The sequence below is a fragment of the Xiphophorus couchianus genome, chromosome 12 (assembly GCF_001444195.1).
Source record: "Xiphophorus couchianus chromosome 12, X_couchianus-1.0, whole genome shotgun sequence".
In the NCBI taxonomy this organism is placed as follows: Eukaryota; Metazoa; Chordata; class Actinopteri; order Cyprinodontiformes; family Poeciliidae; genus Xiphophorus; species Xiphophorus couchianus.
The window spans coordinates 9,678,932-9,696,671 of NC_040239.1; the positions used below are offsets into that span (position 1 = coordinate 9,678,932).

At 36.0% G+C, this 17,740-nt stretch overlaps 4 protein-coding genes across 5 annotated transcripts; 1 reads left to right on the forward strand and 3 right to left on the reverse strand.

Moving 5' to 3' along the window:
- Window positions 1-330: 330 nt before the first annotated feature.
- On the reverse strand, window positions 331-7,232 carry acaa2 (acetyl-CoA acyltransferase 2). Its single transcript, XM_028033835.1, has 10 exons — window positions 7,079-7,232; window positions 5,127-5,293; window positions 4,934-5,062; window positions 3,736-3,852; window positions 3,087-3,234; window positions 2,777-2,952; window positions 1,677-1,806; window positions 1,504-1,574; window positions 921-1,075; window positions 331-848 (listed from the first exon to the last, which is right to left on the reverse strand). The coding sequence occupies exons 1-10, from the start codon at window positions 7,092-7,094 to the stop codon at window positions 767-769; spliced, it is 1,191 nt and encodes a 396-aa protein (XP_027889636.1). The 5' UTR covers window positions 7,095-7,232; the 3' UTR covers window positions 331-766.
- Window positions 7,233-7,431: 199 nt separating this feature from the next.
- On the forward strand, window positions 7,432-9,286 carry mrpl40 (mitochondrial ribosomal protein L40). The gene is made up of 5 exons (XM_028033838.1): window positions 7,432-7,616; window positions 7,771-7,854; window positions 8,365-8,520; window positions 8,599-8,680; window positions 8,813-9,286. Exons 1-5 carry the CDS (start codon window positions 7,555-7,557, stop codon window positions 9,038-9,040), a joined length of 612 nt encoding a protein of 203 aa, XP_027889639.1. The 5' UTR covers window positions 7,432-7,554; the 3' UTR covers window positions 9,041-9,286.
- Window positions 9,287-9,602: 316 nt separating this feature from the next.
- On the reverse strand, window positions 9,603-11,544 carry c12h22orf39 (chromosome 12 C22orf39 homolog). 2 transcript variants are annotated; one of them, XM_028033840.1, is made up of 3 exons: window positions 11,463-11,544; window positions 10,083-10,250; window positions 9,603-9,992 (listed from the first exon to the last, which is right to left on the reverse strand). In XM_028033840.1, the coding sequence occupies exons 1-3, from the start codon at window positions 11,499-11,501 to the stop codon at window positions 9,861-9,863; spliced, it is 339 nt and encodes a 112-aa protein (XP_027889641.1). In that variant the 5' UTR covers window positions 11,502-11,544; the 3' UTR covers window positions 9,603-9,860. The 2 variants fall into 2 exon arrangements, with proteins under 2 accessions (XP_027889641.1, XP_027889640.1); XM_028033839.1 differs by having other exon boundaries at window positions 11,416-11,544.
- Window positions 11,545-11,849: 305 nt separating this feature from the next.
- ufd1l (ubiquitin recognition factor in ER associated degradation 1) lies at window positions 11,850-16,183 on the reverse strand. The gene is made up of 12 exons (XM_028033836.1): window positions 16,025-16,183; window positions 15,678-15,813; window positions 15,043-15,075; window positions 14,827-14,948; window positions 14,353-14,483; window positions 14,197-14,269; window positions 14,045-14,113; window positions 13,890-13,958; window positions 13,774-13,824; window positions 13,595-13,683; window positions 12,588-12,672; window positions 11,850-12,441 (listed from the first exon to the last, which is right to left on the reverse strand). Exons 1-12 carry the CDS (start codon window positions 16,025-16,027, stop codon window positions 12,367-12,369), a joined length of 936 nt encoding a protein of 311 aa, XP_027889637.1. The 5' UTR covers window positions 16,028-16,183; the 3' UTR covers window positions 11,850-12,366.
- Between the last annotated feature and the right edge of the window lie 1,557 nt (window positions 16,184-17,740).

Sequence of the window (17,740 nt, forward strand, 5' to 3'; positions counted from 1 at the left end):
TAAATTGTGGAGTACATAGCAAACCAACACTTTGTTTTTTTTTCTTGTTGTCACCCTTATCTTTTTGTCTTTCATTTGGTTTTGTTGTTCTGTTTGTATTTTCTTCTAATTCATGTAAAGCACTTTGAGCTGCCATGTTGCTGAAAATGTGCTGTATAAATAAAATTATCTTTACCTGAAGTTGCCTCATTGCTGTTAAACCAGTCACAGGGGAATTCAAACAATTTACATTAAGAAATAAAACTGTATCCCTTTCTCTATCAATATTTTAAATGCACATTTACAACAAACGAGAAAAAAAACAAGTGATAATAAAATGTACAAAACAGCTAAACTTTTTTGAACAATTTTATTTGGAATTCTTTGACAGAGAAGTACAAAAATTTAGTCACCTCAGCTGATAAAACACTAAATCCGCAAATGGAAGTTATGGAGGGCATTTAAAGGCAAACACTTTATTGCAATACCGAGCTGCACATGTTAGCATGACTAAGAATCAAATCCATGTTTAGGCACAAATGGGCTCCTAAACCTCTAGAAGCAGTTTACAGTAATTTGTTTACTTTCACAGATCTCTTAAGGCAAACTCAAACATATGCTGCAAAAATCAATTGGCAGAGAATGAGAAAAAAGTTAAATTAGCGGTTGTTCTTTGTCATTAAAGATGCCTTTGACTGTGCACCAACTAGATTTGATCTCATGCAAGTGAAGAGTGTTTCTGTTAGGCATTTATTTCACAGGAATCCTGTAGAACCTTCTTCGTCTGTTAGCACTTTTCCAGGATGATGGCGATGCCCTGACCACCACCGATACAAGCAGAGCCGACGGCGTACTTTCCTCCTCTTCGCCTGTTTGAAACAAAGCTTGTTATGAGAAACAATCTTTTTTTTTTTTAAGGCTATAGTTAATGACTTGTCTACCTGAGCTCGTGCACCAGGTGAGCAGTGATGCGCGCTCCAGAGGCACCGAGAGGATGACCGATGGCGATAGCCCCGCCGTTGACATTCGATTTTTCTGGGTCAAGCCCAAGAGCCTTGGCAACGGAAAGATACTGAGGAGCAAAAGCTTCATTCACCTAAACGGAGGAAGAGAAACAAACAAGAAGTTCATCAAAAGGCAAAATTTCTCTTTAAACATCTTCATGTAGAACCGGCCACATTTATTCATACTCTTAGTAAACGTGCAAAAAAACAAAATAAATACCGTACATAAATCATTCATTGCAGTGGCATTATTTCATGCTAAATAAATTGGAAAAAATAATAATAATAACTAACTAGTTACTACCCTTTTGGATACATCATCCAGAAACTTTGAATAATTGAGAAACATCCAATAATTTGATTTTACAGCATTCATCTAAAACCACGTGACACTGATGAATAAAACAATTGGGTCATTTTCAGATGTTGCGTTAGTCATATTTTTACATCGTAAGTAATCACTGTGTGTAAAAAGTTAAAGGATAAAGTCAAAATGGCGTCTTTATTCTTTGTGACAAACCTCAACAAGATCCATGTCCTTGACAGACAGGCCGGCCTTTTTAAGAGCTTCTGTGATGGCCGGGACTGGGCCTAACGTGAAAACACAAAATTTAGTTTTAAAAAATGGAATTAATTTACCAATTATTTTTATTAATGTAAACTGATTTAAATCATATCCCTGCTATCCCTCACCAATCCCCATGATGCTCGGGTCACAACCGGACACGTGATAGGACACGATTCTGGCCAGAGGAGTGAGTTTATGTTCCTTCAGGGCTTCCTCACTGGAGATCACCAGAGCAGCAGCTCCGTCAGAGACTCCCTGCAGACCAACAAGAGACTCGGCTTAGACATGATCTGCTTCATTGAACGGGTTAGGATAAGTCTCTGGGCGATACAAGACATGTTTGGTACTTTTTTATTTTGCACAAAATCATTCTTAAATACCAAGATCTTAGACTGCACAGAATGAGATGTTTTAGAGACTCTTAAAATTTGAATAAGCTGCTGCTGGCCACACCCCCAACTCAACATTTACATTCACACTTGAAAATGGCTGTGGATATACAATTATACAACCATGCATCTTTGAAAAGGATTAGTAGAGCCTCCTGCACAACCAACAATAATAATGCAGCAAATGGTTTCTGGTTGATAAGTCAACAACAAAACACTTGCTTTTTTCCAGCAGCCATTGTACAGTCAATACAGTGGTAAAACCAGCTGACCAAACGTCTTGGGGCTCAGTTTGGGTTGCTGGGTGACGGGATGCGCTTCACTGGGGTTGCTAGGTAACAGCGAAGTATCCGGTGAATGTCAGGAGGTTTTTGAAACTGGTAATTTTCCAGACACCAAAAAATATTTAACTTATTGCCAAAAACGGCTGGGTGTTTCTTACTACTTTGTTTTTAGAAGCAGTTGAAACCCAAATAAAAATCTAAAAACATGCTAAATGTGAATTTTGCAAAATAGGTCCCCTTTAAAACAGACGTTTGTTGTTGTGGGTCTGACAGTTACATAAGATAACACACGTTTATGTGATGATGTTGCTGGATTATGGTGGTTTGTATATTTTACTGAGTATTTTTTATCTCAATCCTTAACTGCTCTGAAATTTTCTCTTCTTATCTATCCAGTCCCTTTCTGAATAAAGTCAAAATAAAGTAAAGCCTCAATGGCTGAAGGTGTTAGACAAGTCAAGAACAAAGCTTAACAAGACTTTTATTTAAATAAAAACACAAAACCAAGTAGATCTTCTCAGTTTATATGTTAAATAAAATAGAGTGTCTCACTGAAGCGTTGGCGGCGGTGACGGTTCCTCCCTTCTTGAAGACAGTAGGCAGCTTGGCCATCTGCTCCAGCGTGGTCTGAGGTCGAGGGTGTTCATCATGAGTCATGGGCGCTTTGCCCTTCTTCGCCTTCACCTCAACCGGAGCAATTTCAGCTGTGAAGTGACCCCCCTCATGAGCTATAAGAGGAGAATTTACAGGTTAAATATTTAAAATACGCCCAACGTAAGACGTCTCTATAACTGGAAAAATACAGAAAAGTAAATATAGCTCTAAGAAGAGCTATATTTAAGGATGACATCTGCCTGCTTACCTGCCTTCCACCTCTGTTGTGTCTGGTACGCGTAGTTGTCACAGTCCTCTCGTGTTATCTGGTATTTCTCTGCCAGGTTTTCTGCAGTGATGCCCATCGGGGTCTTGATGTGGAGGTCAGTGAGACCTGCCCACAGAGTGTCCTCCAGCTGTCAGCAGGGGAGCACAGACCAGTGAACGGATTGTTTCTGCACATCAAAACAGCTGCTGGTGCTTTATCAAGTTTATCTGGAAAGCTTTGAAAAAGATCTCAAAACAAACCAACATTTTATAGTAGAGTCATAAGGCTGCACTAGATATTTGAGAACTATTCCAATTTTTAAATTAAATTATCCAATGGAGAAAAAAACCAAAAGTTAGGAAATGGATTAAAAAAGCTAAATCACCAGAGGGGCAATTATTGGAACGGCCCCTATAAATAAATAGAAATCAAGCTTTTTTATTGTAGTCTATATTTAGCTTCTATCATAAAGATTATAGGAACTTCTAACTAGTAATGGGAGACTTTCTGAAAAATCATCACATAAAGTTAAGGCTGATTTCTGCAGAAAACACAAACTCTTACCAATTATTTTTGGTTTAGCTTCTAGTGCAATAGGACAAAACTAAACTTACAAGGTTTGTAACGTACATATGAAAAAAACAATAACCTTAAGATCAAACCCAAACTTTGTTCCGAAGCGGATGTTACGGACGGCGTAAGGGGCTTGGCTCATACTCTCCGAACCACCGCACAGCACCACCTCCGACTCCCTGAGACAAATCTCCTGCAAACACACAAAATTATAGAAAAGATTTTATTATGAAGCTACAAACAGAAGTCCAAGAAACTTTGGGTTAAAAGTGTGGAAAATTTTGAAATTCTAAGAGTGAAGGATGTTTCTAGAGATAAACCCTCTGCCTTTTAAACAAACACACATCATTTGAGGAAATGCATTAATTCGCTCAAAATTAAAATTTCTGGTTATTTAGTCCCATTCATAAATGTGCAGGTTCTGTAAACTTTTCACATGGTAAAATTCAAACACTTTTCAGAAATTTTTAAGGTATGTTTTCAAACTTTTTTAGCACTGCACTTTAGAGATAAAACCAATACAAATTAACTAAAAAAATACAGTCTTAAATCACTATTAAATAATATTCATTTTACTGTTATCAATAACGTGTTGTGCTGGTATTTTACACTAAAATGTAACAACATTTTATGTTTTCCAATGTCAGTCATACACACTCTACACCTGACTGGTCTGAGAACAAAACACTAATCTAACAACAACCAAAAAAAAAAGTTAATAATGTTTAACGGAAAACATATAAGTTATTATTTCAGTTATATTGATCAGTAACTCAGTGAGTCATTAGGAATAATAAATATTAATTACTATGAAAAAATCCAAACAAATCTTAAATTAAATTAAAATGAAATGCTTACATACAAATAAACATACAAATAAAGTTACAAAAAATATCTACACAATGTTATTGCTAAGCCTTCTAGCAAATAGAAATAATTTTGGTAAAAATAACAAATGTGAAACAAGAGAATTTTATTCTGATTTAACTTCCAACAGCGAGAAAATATGTGTCTGTTTCTTCTTATTATCATTAAATTTCGCTTTCCAAATTTAGGCTTTTATTCAAACGTTAGATTGAAGTTTATTACCAAACTGTGCAGTTTGACTGTCAAACACTTTTAAGGATTTATACAGAAATCAAACATCTAAACAAAATTCCAGAACTGTGAATATAATTTAGAAAATAAGTGACGTAAAGGAGACAAACAGCTGAGTGGTTTAGTGTTAGAAGGAGAGTAAGCAGGTCGATGTTTTGTTGTGGTGTCTTGCTTACATGAGCACCATTGATGATGGACTGGAAACCAGAGCCACACAGTCTGTTCACAGTGAGCGCAGGAGCTGGGATGGGAACGCCACACCTCAGACCGACATGACGAGCGATATACGGAGCATCGGCCGAACTCTGAGGAAACACATAACGTTACGTTATGAGCACACAAAACCCTCATGAGTGGCAGCCGACGTACCTGCATGACATTTCCCATGATGATGCTGTTTATGAGTTCTGGAGCGACGGCGCCGGCGGCGAGGGCCGCTTTGGCGGCGTGCTCCGCCAGATCTGTGGCGCTGTGATCCTTCAGTACTCCACCATACGTACCGAATGGAGTGCGCTTGGCTGCTACGATGAAAACACCTAGAAAATAACAGAAGAAGAACCTTAGTCCAGATATCAACACAAAAACAATGCTTGATTGTTAACATCACGTTGATGACTGGCGCTTTATTTATCTACTTAAATATTGGTTTTGTTTAACAAGACAAAATAACTCCCTGATATTCTGGTTTTATTGGAATGTGTTTTGGAATTATGTTTAACATAAATATCAGCTCAAAATTATCTTAACATAAACCAATTTACAATCTAAAATTAAAAAACAGATATAATTCTGGTATAACTTATAAAGTTCCCCATCCACCATGCATTTTCCTCATTTAGTCTTACATTATGCAACTATGTAATCATGACTTTAAATTATGTTATATTCATTTCTGAATAACAGCAAAATTCACATATAATGAAGACAAGTATTTTTCCGTTTCTAACTCATGAATCAATGTGTGACCTGTGATACGTGGCATCAAACACATGATGCCTTGACCTGGACTGGGCATTCTGTTTCCTTTGATAAACATTAAAATGACGAGCGACTCTCATCTGTGACGTTTGTTTGCTGTATCGTAATGTAGAACATTCTGTCTAAAAATAGCCTCGAAGCCCAAAGCAAGACCAAGTCCATTATTTATTTAGCCATTCAACATAGTTCAATATGTTTTATTAAAAATGTCACAATCCAAATCTATGTATGATTTGAAGTAGCATAAGAATAAGGAATTACTGTTATGCGTAAGTGACCTGAATCAATGGCAATGTTTTTTTGACTGGGATTATAAAAACAATACTTTATAAAAACCCATATTAACAAATATAGCTATAAGATTAACATGGTTATTAACCAACTAAACTCATCTTGTAACCTTTAAGTTAGATTACAATGATGCTGAATTCATGTCAGGATTTGAGCTTCACTTCTATTAAAAATTTATAGAAAAATCCCAGCTTGCAAAAGCTGCTTTCACTCCATGTTACCCAGTTTTATACAAAATGTGTTCCTGGTTTGTAATGAACCACACTGCATTTGTGAGAAGCCAAAACAAACAATGCATATTACATCTAGAAGTAAAAAAACCTATAATCTGCAAATATACATTAGGCAATGTATTATATTTTATAATACATTGCTGATTGTAGTATCATTCCTCTATTTATACAACTTGTACTGTTTTGAGAAGTTAGTTAAAAAGTCACAGGAGCTCAGAATTTGGTGAGAATACTCCTAAAAGTAGATTTTTCTTCTTCCTAAAAGCTGATATAATTACAGTTACATAGTTCTATTTTTTTTCCTTTTTTGTATACTATTGTTGTATAGTAAAAACAAAAAACAAAAAATAATCTACCTTTCAATCAAAGAAGGGAGATAAAGAAGTAGCTAAAACCACACGTAAGCATAATTTCAATTAGCCTAAGTATAAACAAACTAAGTTTCTCGAAATGTTATGTTGACTAAGGTTATAAAGCTTCTCTTTAAAAAATAAAAACTAGTAAATATTGTCATATCAATAACAATATTGTCATAACTAGTAAATATTGTCATAATAAAGAAAGCCCCATGATACCACTCACCTTTAACCTACTTTAAGTGACGTGGAGTTCATGCAAGGTTTTCGGCTGCACTTGCATGTAAACATTGACATAAAAAGTTCTACTTTACAAAGCTCCATTTTCATAATTTCACTAATTATATTCTCTAGTGCACAAAAAGTAAGAAAATGCGACATTTAACACGGAGCAACATGGACCACAAACGAACCTACGTGCGATTTATTTTAGTCTAAATGCTGAACAGAAATATCAGTTTACCTCTGATGAGCGCCATGATGTTGGTTCAACAATGATCAGTTTGACAGTTTAAATTTTTAAGCTGGATTTCTGTCTCTGTCTCCTGATCTGCCCACGGTGGGTATATAAAGAAGCGTCCACTGCGACCTTTACCCCAAATAATGCCTTCGCTTCATGTTTTACCCCCATTGCTAGATTCGACACAAAATTTACTTCAAAATTTTACAAAAAAAATTATGGATTGCTAAAAATAACTATATAACTTGATTATTGTAATTAAACCTAAAAATATCTTCTAATTTATACGTTTTATGTATTTTCTGCTATTTAAAAACGTTCGAAAATGCGGAAGTAAAATAGTAAACTCACTTTTCTTAATACGTCATCTTTCTGCGCTGTGTTCTGTAAGGGGACACAAGTGAGGCGACATGTGAAGGTTTTGTTTATGGTTCTTTTTTAAATCGGCAGTGTAAATTGAAGCGGCATCCAGTGGAGACATGTCTTTGGTCGTTTCACGATGCATCGGCGGGGTTTTATCCCGACAAGCCGCCGCGTCACGGTAAGCGTTTGTAGATGAAGGATGATGTGATCCGTGTGTGTCCGAATCAATAAATAAAGAGGAATTGAAGTGAATTAGTACTGACAATATGCTGTCATGGTTTGGTCGTGTCGTGCTTTAATATGTGTTGCGGTTTACTTGTGTAATTTTTCAGCTTGTTTTTGGGAGAATGTAACCCTGCTGTGCAGAGTCCCTGGTTTTCTCCTGTGGCCACTCTTAAGACATCTGCACCACTCAGGTATGAAATAGTTACCACTATTTGATTTAAAAACGAAAAAAAAAAAAGATTTGGAGGTTTTCACTTCATCTACGCTACATTCATTAAACTGTCTGAAATATACCACTCTCCATTGAACAATGTAAATATTTCATTACTTTATTTAACTTCTTAAAAATAAATAAATGTGATTTTTCTTTCTATTTCAGCATGTTGTGCTGCAAGAAAACAACAACAAAGTATTAGGTGTTTTGTCTAGTTTGTAGTGCAAATATCTTAATACCATTGGAACAAGACAAAATGAACTTATAAGTCACTTTTCAGCAAGATAGCAAAATTTGTTTAAATCCATCATGTGATTAGTAATCATGGAACAAGTTGTTCTCAGTTAGATGCCTTAAGAATCCAGACATTTCACCTGTTCAACAATAAAATATTAAAAATAATAAAACATAATTTTCTGCTATTTTAACATGCACATGTGGTGAAATAAAAAATGCTCATGCAGGGATGTGGTTTATGTTACATTAGAGCGGAGCCGAAGAAGAAGAAGAAGGCGGATCCGCGGAGGGAGATCATGGTGAGGGAGAGACTGAAGAAGAAGCTGAAGAAGCTGGAGAGGGTTCCGCCTGAGTTTATCCCCATAGAGGACTTCATCACTCCCACTAAATGTTTGGATGAAACGAGGTACAGCTCAGATCAAAGCTCCACAAAAAAGTCCCTTTTTAAGTTTTAAATCATTTTTTTCTTTATTTCATAAAAAAGAGAGCGCATTCCTCCAACGCTGTCATTTGAAGAAAGTGAGAGTCGCGCGCTTCTTCTGAAAGAGTGGAGTCGATACAAACAGGTTATTATTCATCTTACACCATTTTATTCCTAAACCTTTAAAATAAAGATTACTTTTGACTTTTAAGAGCCTCTTGTTTCCATCATATACAGCTAGAGATGTGTATATACACATTTGTTTCTGTATTTTCAGAAGCAGCACATGGCTGAAGTAGAGGCCATCGAACTCGCTCTGGAGGCCCAGAGGGAGGCGCTAGAGGAGCTAAAAATGGAGTCTGAGGAGCTTTACCTGGCAGCGCTGAAGCCAGATCCACTTCTGCTTCCATTCACTCATGAAGGCCCTGCCTACACGCCTCCAATCCCCAATTATGACGCTCCAGATGGGAAGTATAATGACATTACTAGAGTGTACACACAATGAAAGTCTGTGGGCGGCACTTCTTCCTTTTTTTACTGTGTGAACAGAATTGATTGGGCTGGGATGCTGCTTTTTATCAGTCTGTAAAATCTGGCTTGATGGAAACTTAGCACATTGTTTCTTTGCTGATTTGACTAGAAGGCATTCTTACTCATCACAATTACTGTCATCATAATTACTCTTAAGTTGTTTTTTTTATTCAAACCTCCACAACTATGTTGAAAATAAAAGCTTCTTTGTTTAATCAAAGCACTGATTGTTTCAGTTTTTAAATAAGAACTCTGATATGTGTTGAATCTATATGTAATGAGGGAAAAGCAATGACGCTACACCCCACAGTACACCTAGTTTGGAGTGTAAACGACCTTTCAAAATATGCATCTCTACTATGATGACCTCTGATCCAGCTTTAGTTTTGGGTAAAGTTTGTTTAAAGTTTATGGGATTTTATTTTAAAAGATTTTTTTCTTGGACTTCTTCATGAAATAAAGCAGGAAACGAAATTAACAGTAGCTTAACGTTGATAACAAAACTTGCATTATAGAAGCAGTGAACACTAAACTGATTTCATTTTGTACATTTTAATTAAAGCTTTAAAGTTTACTCTTAAATAAACAAAGCACAACACAGCTCTTGCAATTTAAATATGTTCTTAAATTATGGGTACTACATGAAGTTTCATATCAATTAGTCCCTCCTTTGAGTCCAAAGATAAATTTTTTAACAGTTTAGGAATCAGTTTAGAAACAGCAGGTGTCATTGGATTGTCCATGAAGTGAACTACATTATTGATTCATAGAGCAGCGGCAGGCGGCTCTTCAGATCAGGAGTCTTGCTGGGTTTCCTGGTCCAGAGGCCGGTGCCAGTCACCAGGAGGCGCCTGCCTCAGTTTCCACACTGGGGTGAAGTTTTTCTGCTCTTCCAATCGTCTCCTTTCACTTTTCTGTAATGCGTCCTATAATATAAAAAACAAAGGTACAGTGTTATGAAACTAGAAAAGCACAAATTTACATCCTTTTCAGAATATGATTTCCTGGAGTTGCACCTTAGCTTCTGTGAGTTTGTGACGTTCCCATTCACTGCAGTTATGGTAGTCTGCTTTCCACTGCTGGCAGGACGGGGCGGTGCCGTAGGTGTAGTAATGGTGAAAACGATTCCTGAAACTTTTGCAGTGCCTGAACTCACTCAAGTAATCTTCACAGGTTCGAGGTGGCTGCAGGAACACAGGTACAAATAAAGCAATTAGTTTGGATTGTCCTGGTAGTTGTATGTTTAATAAGGAGCGCCAAAGAGGACAGAAAAGTACGACTGAAAATGGAGCTCAAATCCACTGAAAATTGAAAAAATAAATCTCCTTTTCAGATTTCTTATCTTGTGTGTTAAATGTTGAATTTCTCTTTTCTCTAAAATACATGTCACCATGTTTTAGACAAGTTGAAAGAGTCAAAACCTCTTTAACGCTGCGTTTTGGACAGATGAGACAAATAAAGAGGTTTGGTGATTTAAGCACATTTTCCTCATACCAAGCATGGTAGGGGAAGGATGATGGCCTGGGCCAACCATAAACTTTTGTTTATTTAACTATTGTGGAGTTAGTTTTGATGCCATCTGTTCAAACTGGTCAAAGTCAGGTCATGCAACAGGACAATAATCCCAGAAACATCTGCAAATCTACAACAGAAAAACAAAAATTAACATTAAAAGGCTGAGGTATTGCAAGACCACAGACCAAGTACGGAATACTCTGGATCTGAATCCAATCTGATAGGATTGATCTTTCTTTAATGACTAATTCATATTATTGCTCCTAAAGGGGGTTCCACAAATTATTGAAACATGGTGAACTTATTTTTATAATGAATGTGCTGATATTTGTATTTATTTTATTGATGTTATTTCCCATTACTGTAGGCAAGAATAACGTTAAGACCTGACATTTATTTTTTAAGCAAAACTGTGTCCAAAAGAAAGTATCTTGTATACAAATACAAGATACCATTACAGCTTTCAAACTTGGATTGGCCGTTTATTTCCTGAACGCATTCAAATTAAAACGGGGAAACAGCACCCCCTTGTGATCGTCATTGGAGCTACACGGTAGTTTTTGGTTTTTTTTTAGAAACTATCAAGCGTCTATTTTTTTAAAAAAAGAAATAAAAATTTAATAAAGCAATGATAGGCTTCCTAGTAAATGTATATGTTGATTTCTAGATCTAAAAAACGTATCGCGTCCATTCTTGATATTCCACACGGTTACTAGTGGTCAGGGATACGGAGACTTTACTTAGCATCGAAAGCTAATCACCTTGCTAATTTATTCACCAAGGTTAGGCCTCAGCTCAGCAAAACCAATGACTAAACAAATTAAACAAACATACGTTATTATGAATGGCACGATTATGAACACGTTTTAGGGATAATTTACCCTCCACGCTCTTTCTGCAAGCTGCTCCATAGTTAGCATTTAATATTACAACTGTTTCCGGTTGCATGCTTTTCAAAACAAAGCACCACCGCAGTGTTCGCAGCTTTTACTTTGAATATACCCAACTCTTCTAGACGCTGGACCAACTAAAGTTTAAGTTTTCGAATAATGTATAGTTTACATTAAATAACCCAAATTTCAACCAGTTTTTGCTGTTTTATTTTTTATATACTCATGTTTTCCAATCTGTCTTCTACACTTGTGATTTTATCCACAATGTTACACTCCATCATAACTTCAAACCAGATATTGTTTGTTAATAAATGTGTGTAATTGAGGTAAAGTAGCCACATTATTTTATTTATACATAACTGACAACAAAAACAATTGAAGACAATGTCAAAACAATCCTTTATTTGTCTATAAATAAACCAGGAAAGAATGTAAGCAAACTATAACTGAGGGAAAAAAAACAAAACAATTCAAACATAAAATAGTTCTTATGAAAATTTAAAATAAAGTTATTGGTCCCATTGTTTGAACTACAATGGGGATTCTGGAAACTGTATACTTTAGGTGCAATATTTGGTCAAAAAATAATTCTGGGAAAAGGTAGTCAGAAAGAAAATAACTTATAATTCCAGTAATAATCCTGAAGCTATTTATTATGTTGATGTTATCTATTGAGGCTGGCTCAATTCAATGGCCCTGTGAATACAAATTATAACTGAGAACCAATGCAGCACGTTTGAGCAAAAGTCTTACCATCAGAGTTTGTTTTTGAAATATGATTGAGTTCAGATATAACACACAAAGAGGCGAGTGTTTGTTCAGATCAGTGTTTTTTTTTTTTTTACTTTGCTGTTGATGGGGTCACATAAGCCGAATATCCATTTCAAGTAATTCAAGGCTTTCTGCCCTTCTTCCGCAATGACTGTCCTTGTCCAGAAAAAGCAATAAATCTGTTCATGGCGTCATCCTGCGAGAAGGAAAACAAATATTTAGAGAGCGTTAATGAAACCAAAACCACTTCAATGCCTTATTAAAACTCTATGTTCAGTGTAGAACACTTAAAAAACTGTGTTGGTTAAGTAATTAAACACTTTATAAAACGTATTTACTCACGTCTTCTACGTTTCTCCTGGGCTGAGGCCTGGAGTTTCTGATGAAGGTGATCCGGCCAACTTTAAAGTCATAGTTTGGAATACCTCTGTGACAAAACATTGTATATTGCTTTCAGTGATTTCCAAACTGCATAGTAGAGTTTCTGAGATTTTTTACAGTAAACTGTCCAAAACAAAGGTTAAAGTGCATCTATCTGTGCTACAGTTTGGCCCAAAGTATCGATGTAACACTAAACCTTGCACTGTTGAGACTGATGTGTGACATTGGGTAACAGGGTGAAATGTCCTTGTTTCTGCCATTAAAAAAAAAAACCTTTATGAAAACAAGAAATTAATTTGAAAACTCAGATGTTTTTCTGCACTCTATTTTATTAAATCATACGTATCCAAATCTGGAATCTACTCCCATACTTTGTAAGATTAAGTGGAAACACTTACACTGCAAAAACACAAGATCTTACCAAGTATTTTTGGTCTAGATAGACTGAAATAAGACAAAAATAACATAGAAGTAACTTTTTAGCAAGATACAGAGACTTGTTTTAAGTAAAAAATAATTTCATAAAAAGTACTTGTTCCATTGGAAGAATATTTCATTTAAAATAAGACTTTTTCCCCATGTTATAAGTTCATTTATCTGCCAATGGAGCCAGTACTTTTTCATCAATATTAAGGAATTATTTACTTAAAACAAGCTTCTACTGTATATCTTGCTGAAAAGTTACATTTAAGTTAATTTGTCTTATTTCAAGTGTGCTAAGATGCTATGATATTTGCTTTATAAACTAGACCAAAAATACTTAGTAAGATTTTGTAGTACAAACTTGATTTCTGGATGCTTTTCTTCATTCAGTGAGATTGAGAAAACTAGTTTTGTGCAACAAAAGTTTTTGAGTGTCTGTAATATGTGTTTATTGGTCTTTTCTCAAGTTCTTTAATTATTTTTTTACAGTGAGCAGAAACGCCATAATGCTGTGGATTTGTTTGTTAATGTGTGCATGTTTTCACCTTTTGATGTCGTTCGCAGTTAGAGGAGCAGGACTGGGTTCAATTCCCTTTGTTTTCCCATCTAGGCGATTTCCAGAGCCAGTGAAAGCCTGGCAAGACATCACAAACGATGACTCACATAATTTCAACACCTTCACTGACATTTTGTTTGTCTCAGTCTAACAGCAATAGGATCTCACTCTGAATCCTGTGTCCATGTCAGCATAACTACTGGCGTCTCCTTCTTCCTCCTGAAAAGAAAAGTTTTATCTCATTGCTCAGAACATAAAACATCCAGACACTTTCTGGGTCTTACTGTCGGTTCATCGTGGTTCTGAGTCCGTCGCTCGGGCTCTTTGTAACCCAAAGGAGCATCAAAATCCACCTGAAGTGTACAGTGATGACATGAGTGAAACAATGAACATAATAACATTACTTATCTACTGCCTGAGCTAATGGTAAGAGTCTTACATTCATGTCACATTCGATGATGGATACAGCTTTGTCGGGTTTGGTTTCCATAACCCGCAGCTCGTAGATCTGAAAGCAAACGGTTTTAAACGCATGATATGCAACTCAATAATGGAAAGTAATATCTATTGTTTTATAATAAACATTTTTACCTTTTCATTGTAGTTTATGGCTATGACATCACCAGTCGTCAAGCAGGCAAAGTTTCTCAGAGCGTTCTCCAGACTGAAAATATAAGGATAACTTTTATAAACTGCTCAACAAAAAAAAATAAATGAAAAAAGCAACAGAATGGACCGATTTCCTACACTGCTTTGGGGTTTGTTATGTCTAGGAAGTCAGGACTCTGTGGCTGAAACTTTGAATATGTGGCCACCATGAGGTTGACACTTTCCACTTGAACTAGACCGCCTTCTTCCAGGAGAAGATTCTGCATCATCTGCAATCAAAGACAGATACATATTTAGATGTCAGATACATATTTAAAGTACTGTTACCTACTTTACAGAGTTAACAGTATATTTACAATTTTTGTTTTGTTGTTGTTAGAAGTTCAAACAATAAAAAAAAATAATCTGTGATCTGGGATTAAATGAATATTTCTAGGATCCTTTGATTTACTGTTGTGCTGTCTACAAGTTGCTTTTACTTACACAGAAGAAATATTCATTCATGAACTAGCACAAAAAATTCATGCACATTCCCACAAAAGAAACAATATGATAAAACACAACAGTTTGTAAGAGTAGACCACTCAGTGTGCCATTTGATTTCCTCCTCACCCAGTGTGGAAGGTAACAGATTCCTTCATCTGCCACAAACTCCAGAACTCCACAGTGGGTCATCCTGTCTGAGTTCTTGTTGGTGAGTTTGAACAGCATTGGATAGGTGATGTTAAGCCTGCCTGTTCACATAAAAACATAAGAAAAATGAGAAACATGGAGGATCATGAAACAAAATGGAGGAAAAAAGAAGTGCTTGGCTTGACTTGGACTTACTGAGCTGATCAAGCGCAGAAGGTGGCATAATTACTAAAGTGGGAAAAAAGGGGAGAAATTGTAAAAAAAAAAAAAAAAGAAAGAAGAAGAAATAACATGACTGTATGACAAAAAATTCTGATTTGGATTAGAATTTGAGAATTTCTTTTAGTGTGTAAATATAATCTTGATGTTGAATCATAATATATAAGTCTATCTATCTATCTATCTATCTATCTATCTATCTATCTTTAGAATTTCAGGTCCCATTAAAGTAAACAGTAATCTACTGATTTGTAGATTACAATATGTAATTACAGATTACATATTGTAATCTACAAAACAGATATTTAACTGTTAATCTACACTGTGATCCTTCAGAGTCATTAACGCAGAGAACAGATTCTAAATTTCCTCAAGACTCTTTTCTTGGACCTTTTTATTTCTATATATCTTGCTAGCTCAGATTATGAAGCATTAAAATTTAAATATACTTGTTGCTATTCGTGTATTTCTTTTCTGTAAAGAACTTTGAATACGAGTTTGAACCGCGAACTAACTTATATGATACAATACACTGCATTTCTGCTAATTCTGTGCGAAACACGTTGATAAAACTGATGCACTTTTTAAAATCCTACTCTGACGACACTCACTTTTGCCTCCTTTCTCCACATCGGAGCGGTCGTTGGGTCCAGCCAGCATGGACACCGAGTAGCAGCGGTACTGAGTGGAGAAGCGGTTCGGAAAGCCCCGGGCCATCGGGTGGTCGAACACATGATGGAAGGAAAACTGTGGAGTTCAAACACGATCTGTTAACAACTTACAAATAAAACAATTTTCGGTGTTTCACATCGGGGAATGACTTTGATTTCATGATGACGGAGCATCTTTCTGCTCTGCGCCAGTGTTGCTGTTAGCCGCTAGTTAGCCCAACTGCTAAAATTACAACTTTTCGCACATATTTAGCGTCAACGGAGAGCAGTAGCAACTCATTGCTTACCATAGTGACTTCGTTAGGTCTTGGTTGTTAAAAAGGTTTACGTTAAAGTGACCGTTTCAGGTTGTTTTTGTTGGTTCCGCGTCCTCTTGTTTTCTTCCTTCTTCTCCTGGAAGTGTTCGAGATGACAGGGGGAAATGACGTCTTAATTACCAATAGCCAATCAGAGTAGGTATGAGCAGTGACGTGTCACTCCTCACAATGGTGTTTACTTCAAAATCAGCTTTCGAAAGCTAAAATATTAGCAGAAGACAAATGTTTGGTTCCTAATTAGATATGAAAAAGCAAATAAAGATAAATAATATTTATTAGCAGGTCTTAAATGCTATTCTTGTAAACACTTATTTCCAGCAAAGTATATTTTAATAATTTAACACTATATTCCAGACGTAAAACAATGTAAAAATAAAAAAAACAAATGGTTTGTGGAGAAAATGTAAGTACATGTTGAAGAACTAACAGGACAGAGAAATGATTTTTGCAAACAATTCAATTTAAAAATATTGTATGTATCCCATAGGGAAATTAAATGTCATATCATCTCAGTATGTGATAATAGAATAGAATTACTTTATTCATCCCAGCAGGGAAATTATTTCGCAGTTACAGCAGCATAGAGACAAGACACACAACATCCACCACTGAGTAGCAATGTAGACAAGATAAATAAGAATTAAATATGACATGCTGTCAATATAAAAAGCAGCTTAGAGCAGTCCTTGCAAAGATTCAAAATGCAGAGCAGAATGTATATGTAAATATATGTACAGCAAGTGTGCCACAGTGCAGTTGTGCGAAATTGGACTGATTAGTGCAGAACAATGATTTAGCTTTTATTGTACAGTGAGATGGCATGTGGCAGGAAGGATTTCCTGTATCTGTCTCTACGACAGCGGAGCTGGAGCAGAATATGTGTGAAGGTGCTCCGCTGTCTGTCCACTATGTTGTGGAGAGGGTGCTGTTTATTGTCCATAATAGACAGAACCTTCTTCATTGTCCTCCTCTCCACCACAGTTTCCAGGGACTCCAGCCTTAGTCCCAGTACAGAGCCAGCTTTCCTGATGATTTTGTCTAGTCTATTAGAGTCGCTGGCTCTGATGCTGCTTCCCCAACACACAGCATCAAAGAAGATGGCACCGGCAACAACACTGTATATTGTTACTAATGTACCCGATGTCCGATAACAGTCAGTCTATCCAGCGAATCCGAAGATGCCTCTCACTGAAGATAGTTGAAGTAAGTCAGTCTCATGAGTTCTAAACAATATTTTTGATAGGTGCGGCATTTTTATGACAACTTATTGTAACATAGTTACTTAATTGTGCTACAAAATGGCTCTGTGGTTGAAAAATACATAATATCGCCTCAAACCTCTGCCTGAAACCCAGGCAGAGAGACATTGGACTTTGGTCCTGCTCTGCCTCCATGAAGGCTTCCATTCTATTCTTCTGGGATTAGAGGCCATAGATCTGGTATTATTTGAGCTTTTGAGATGCTAGTCTGGGTTGTAAAAATAAAACAAAACTATTGCCATGGCTACACACAATAAAAACAAATACAAACATCAAAAATAATTCCACCTGCACAAAATCCAAAAACCAGAGGGATTAACTCCAAAAAAGTAATTCATGAATCAAAAAAATAATAAAAAACAAATCAGAACTAACTTCAACAGCGCAATTACAGAATAACTTTAAAAAATCATTAACATATTTGTAA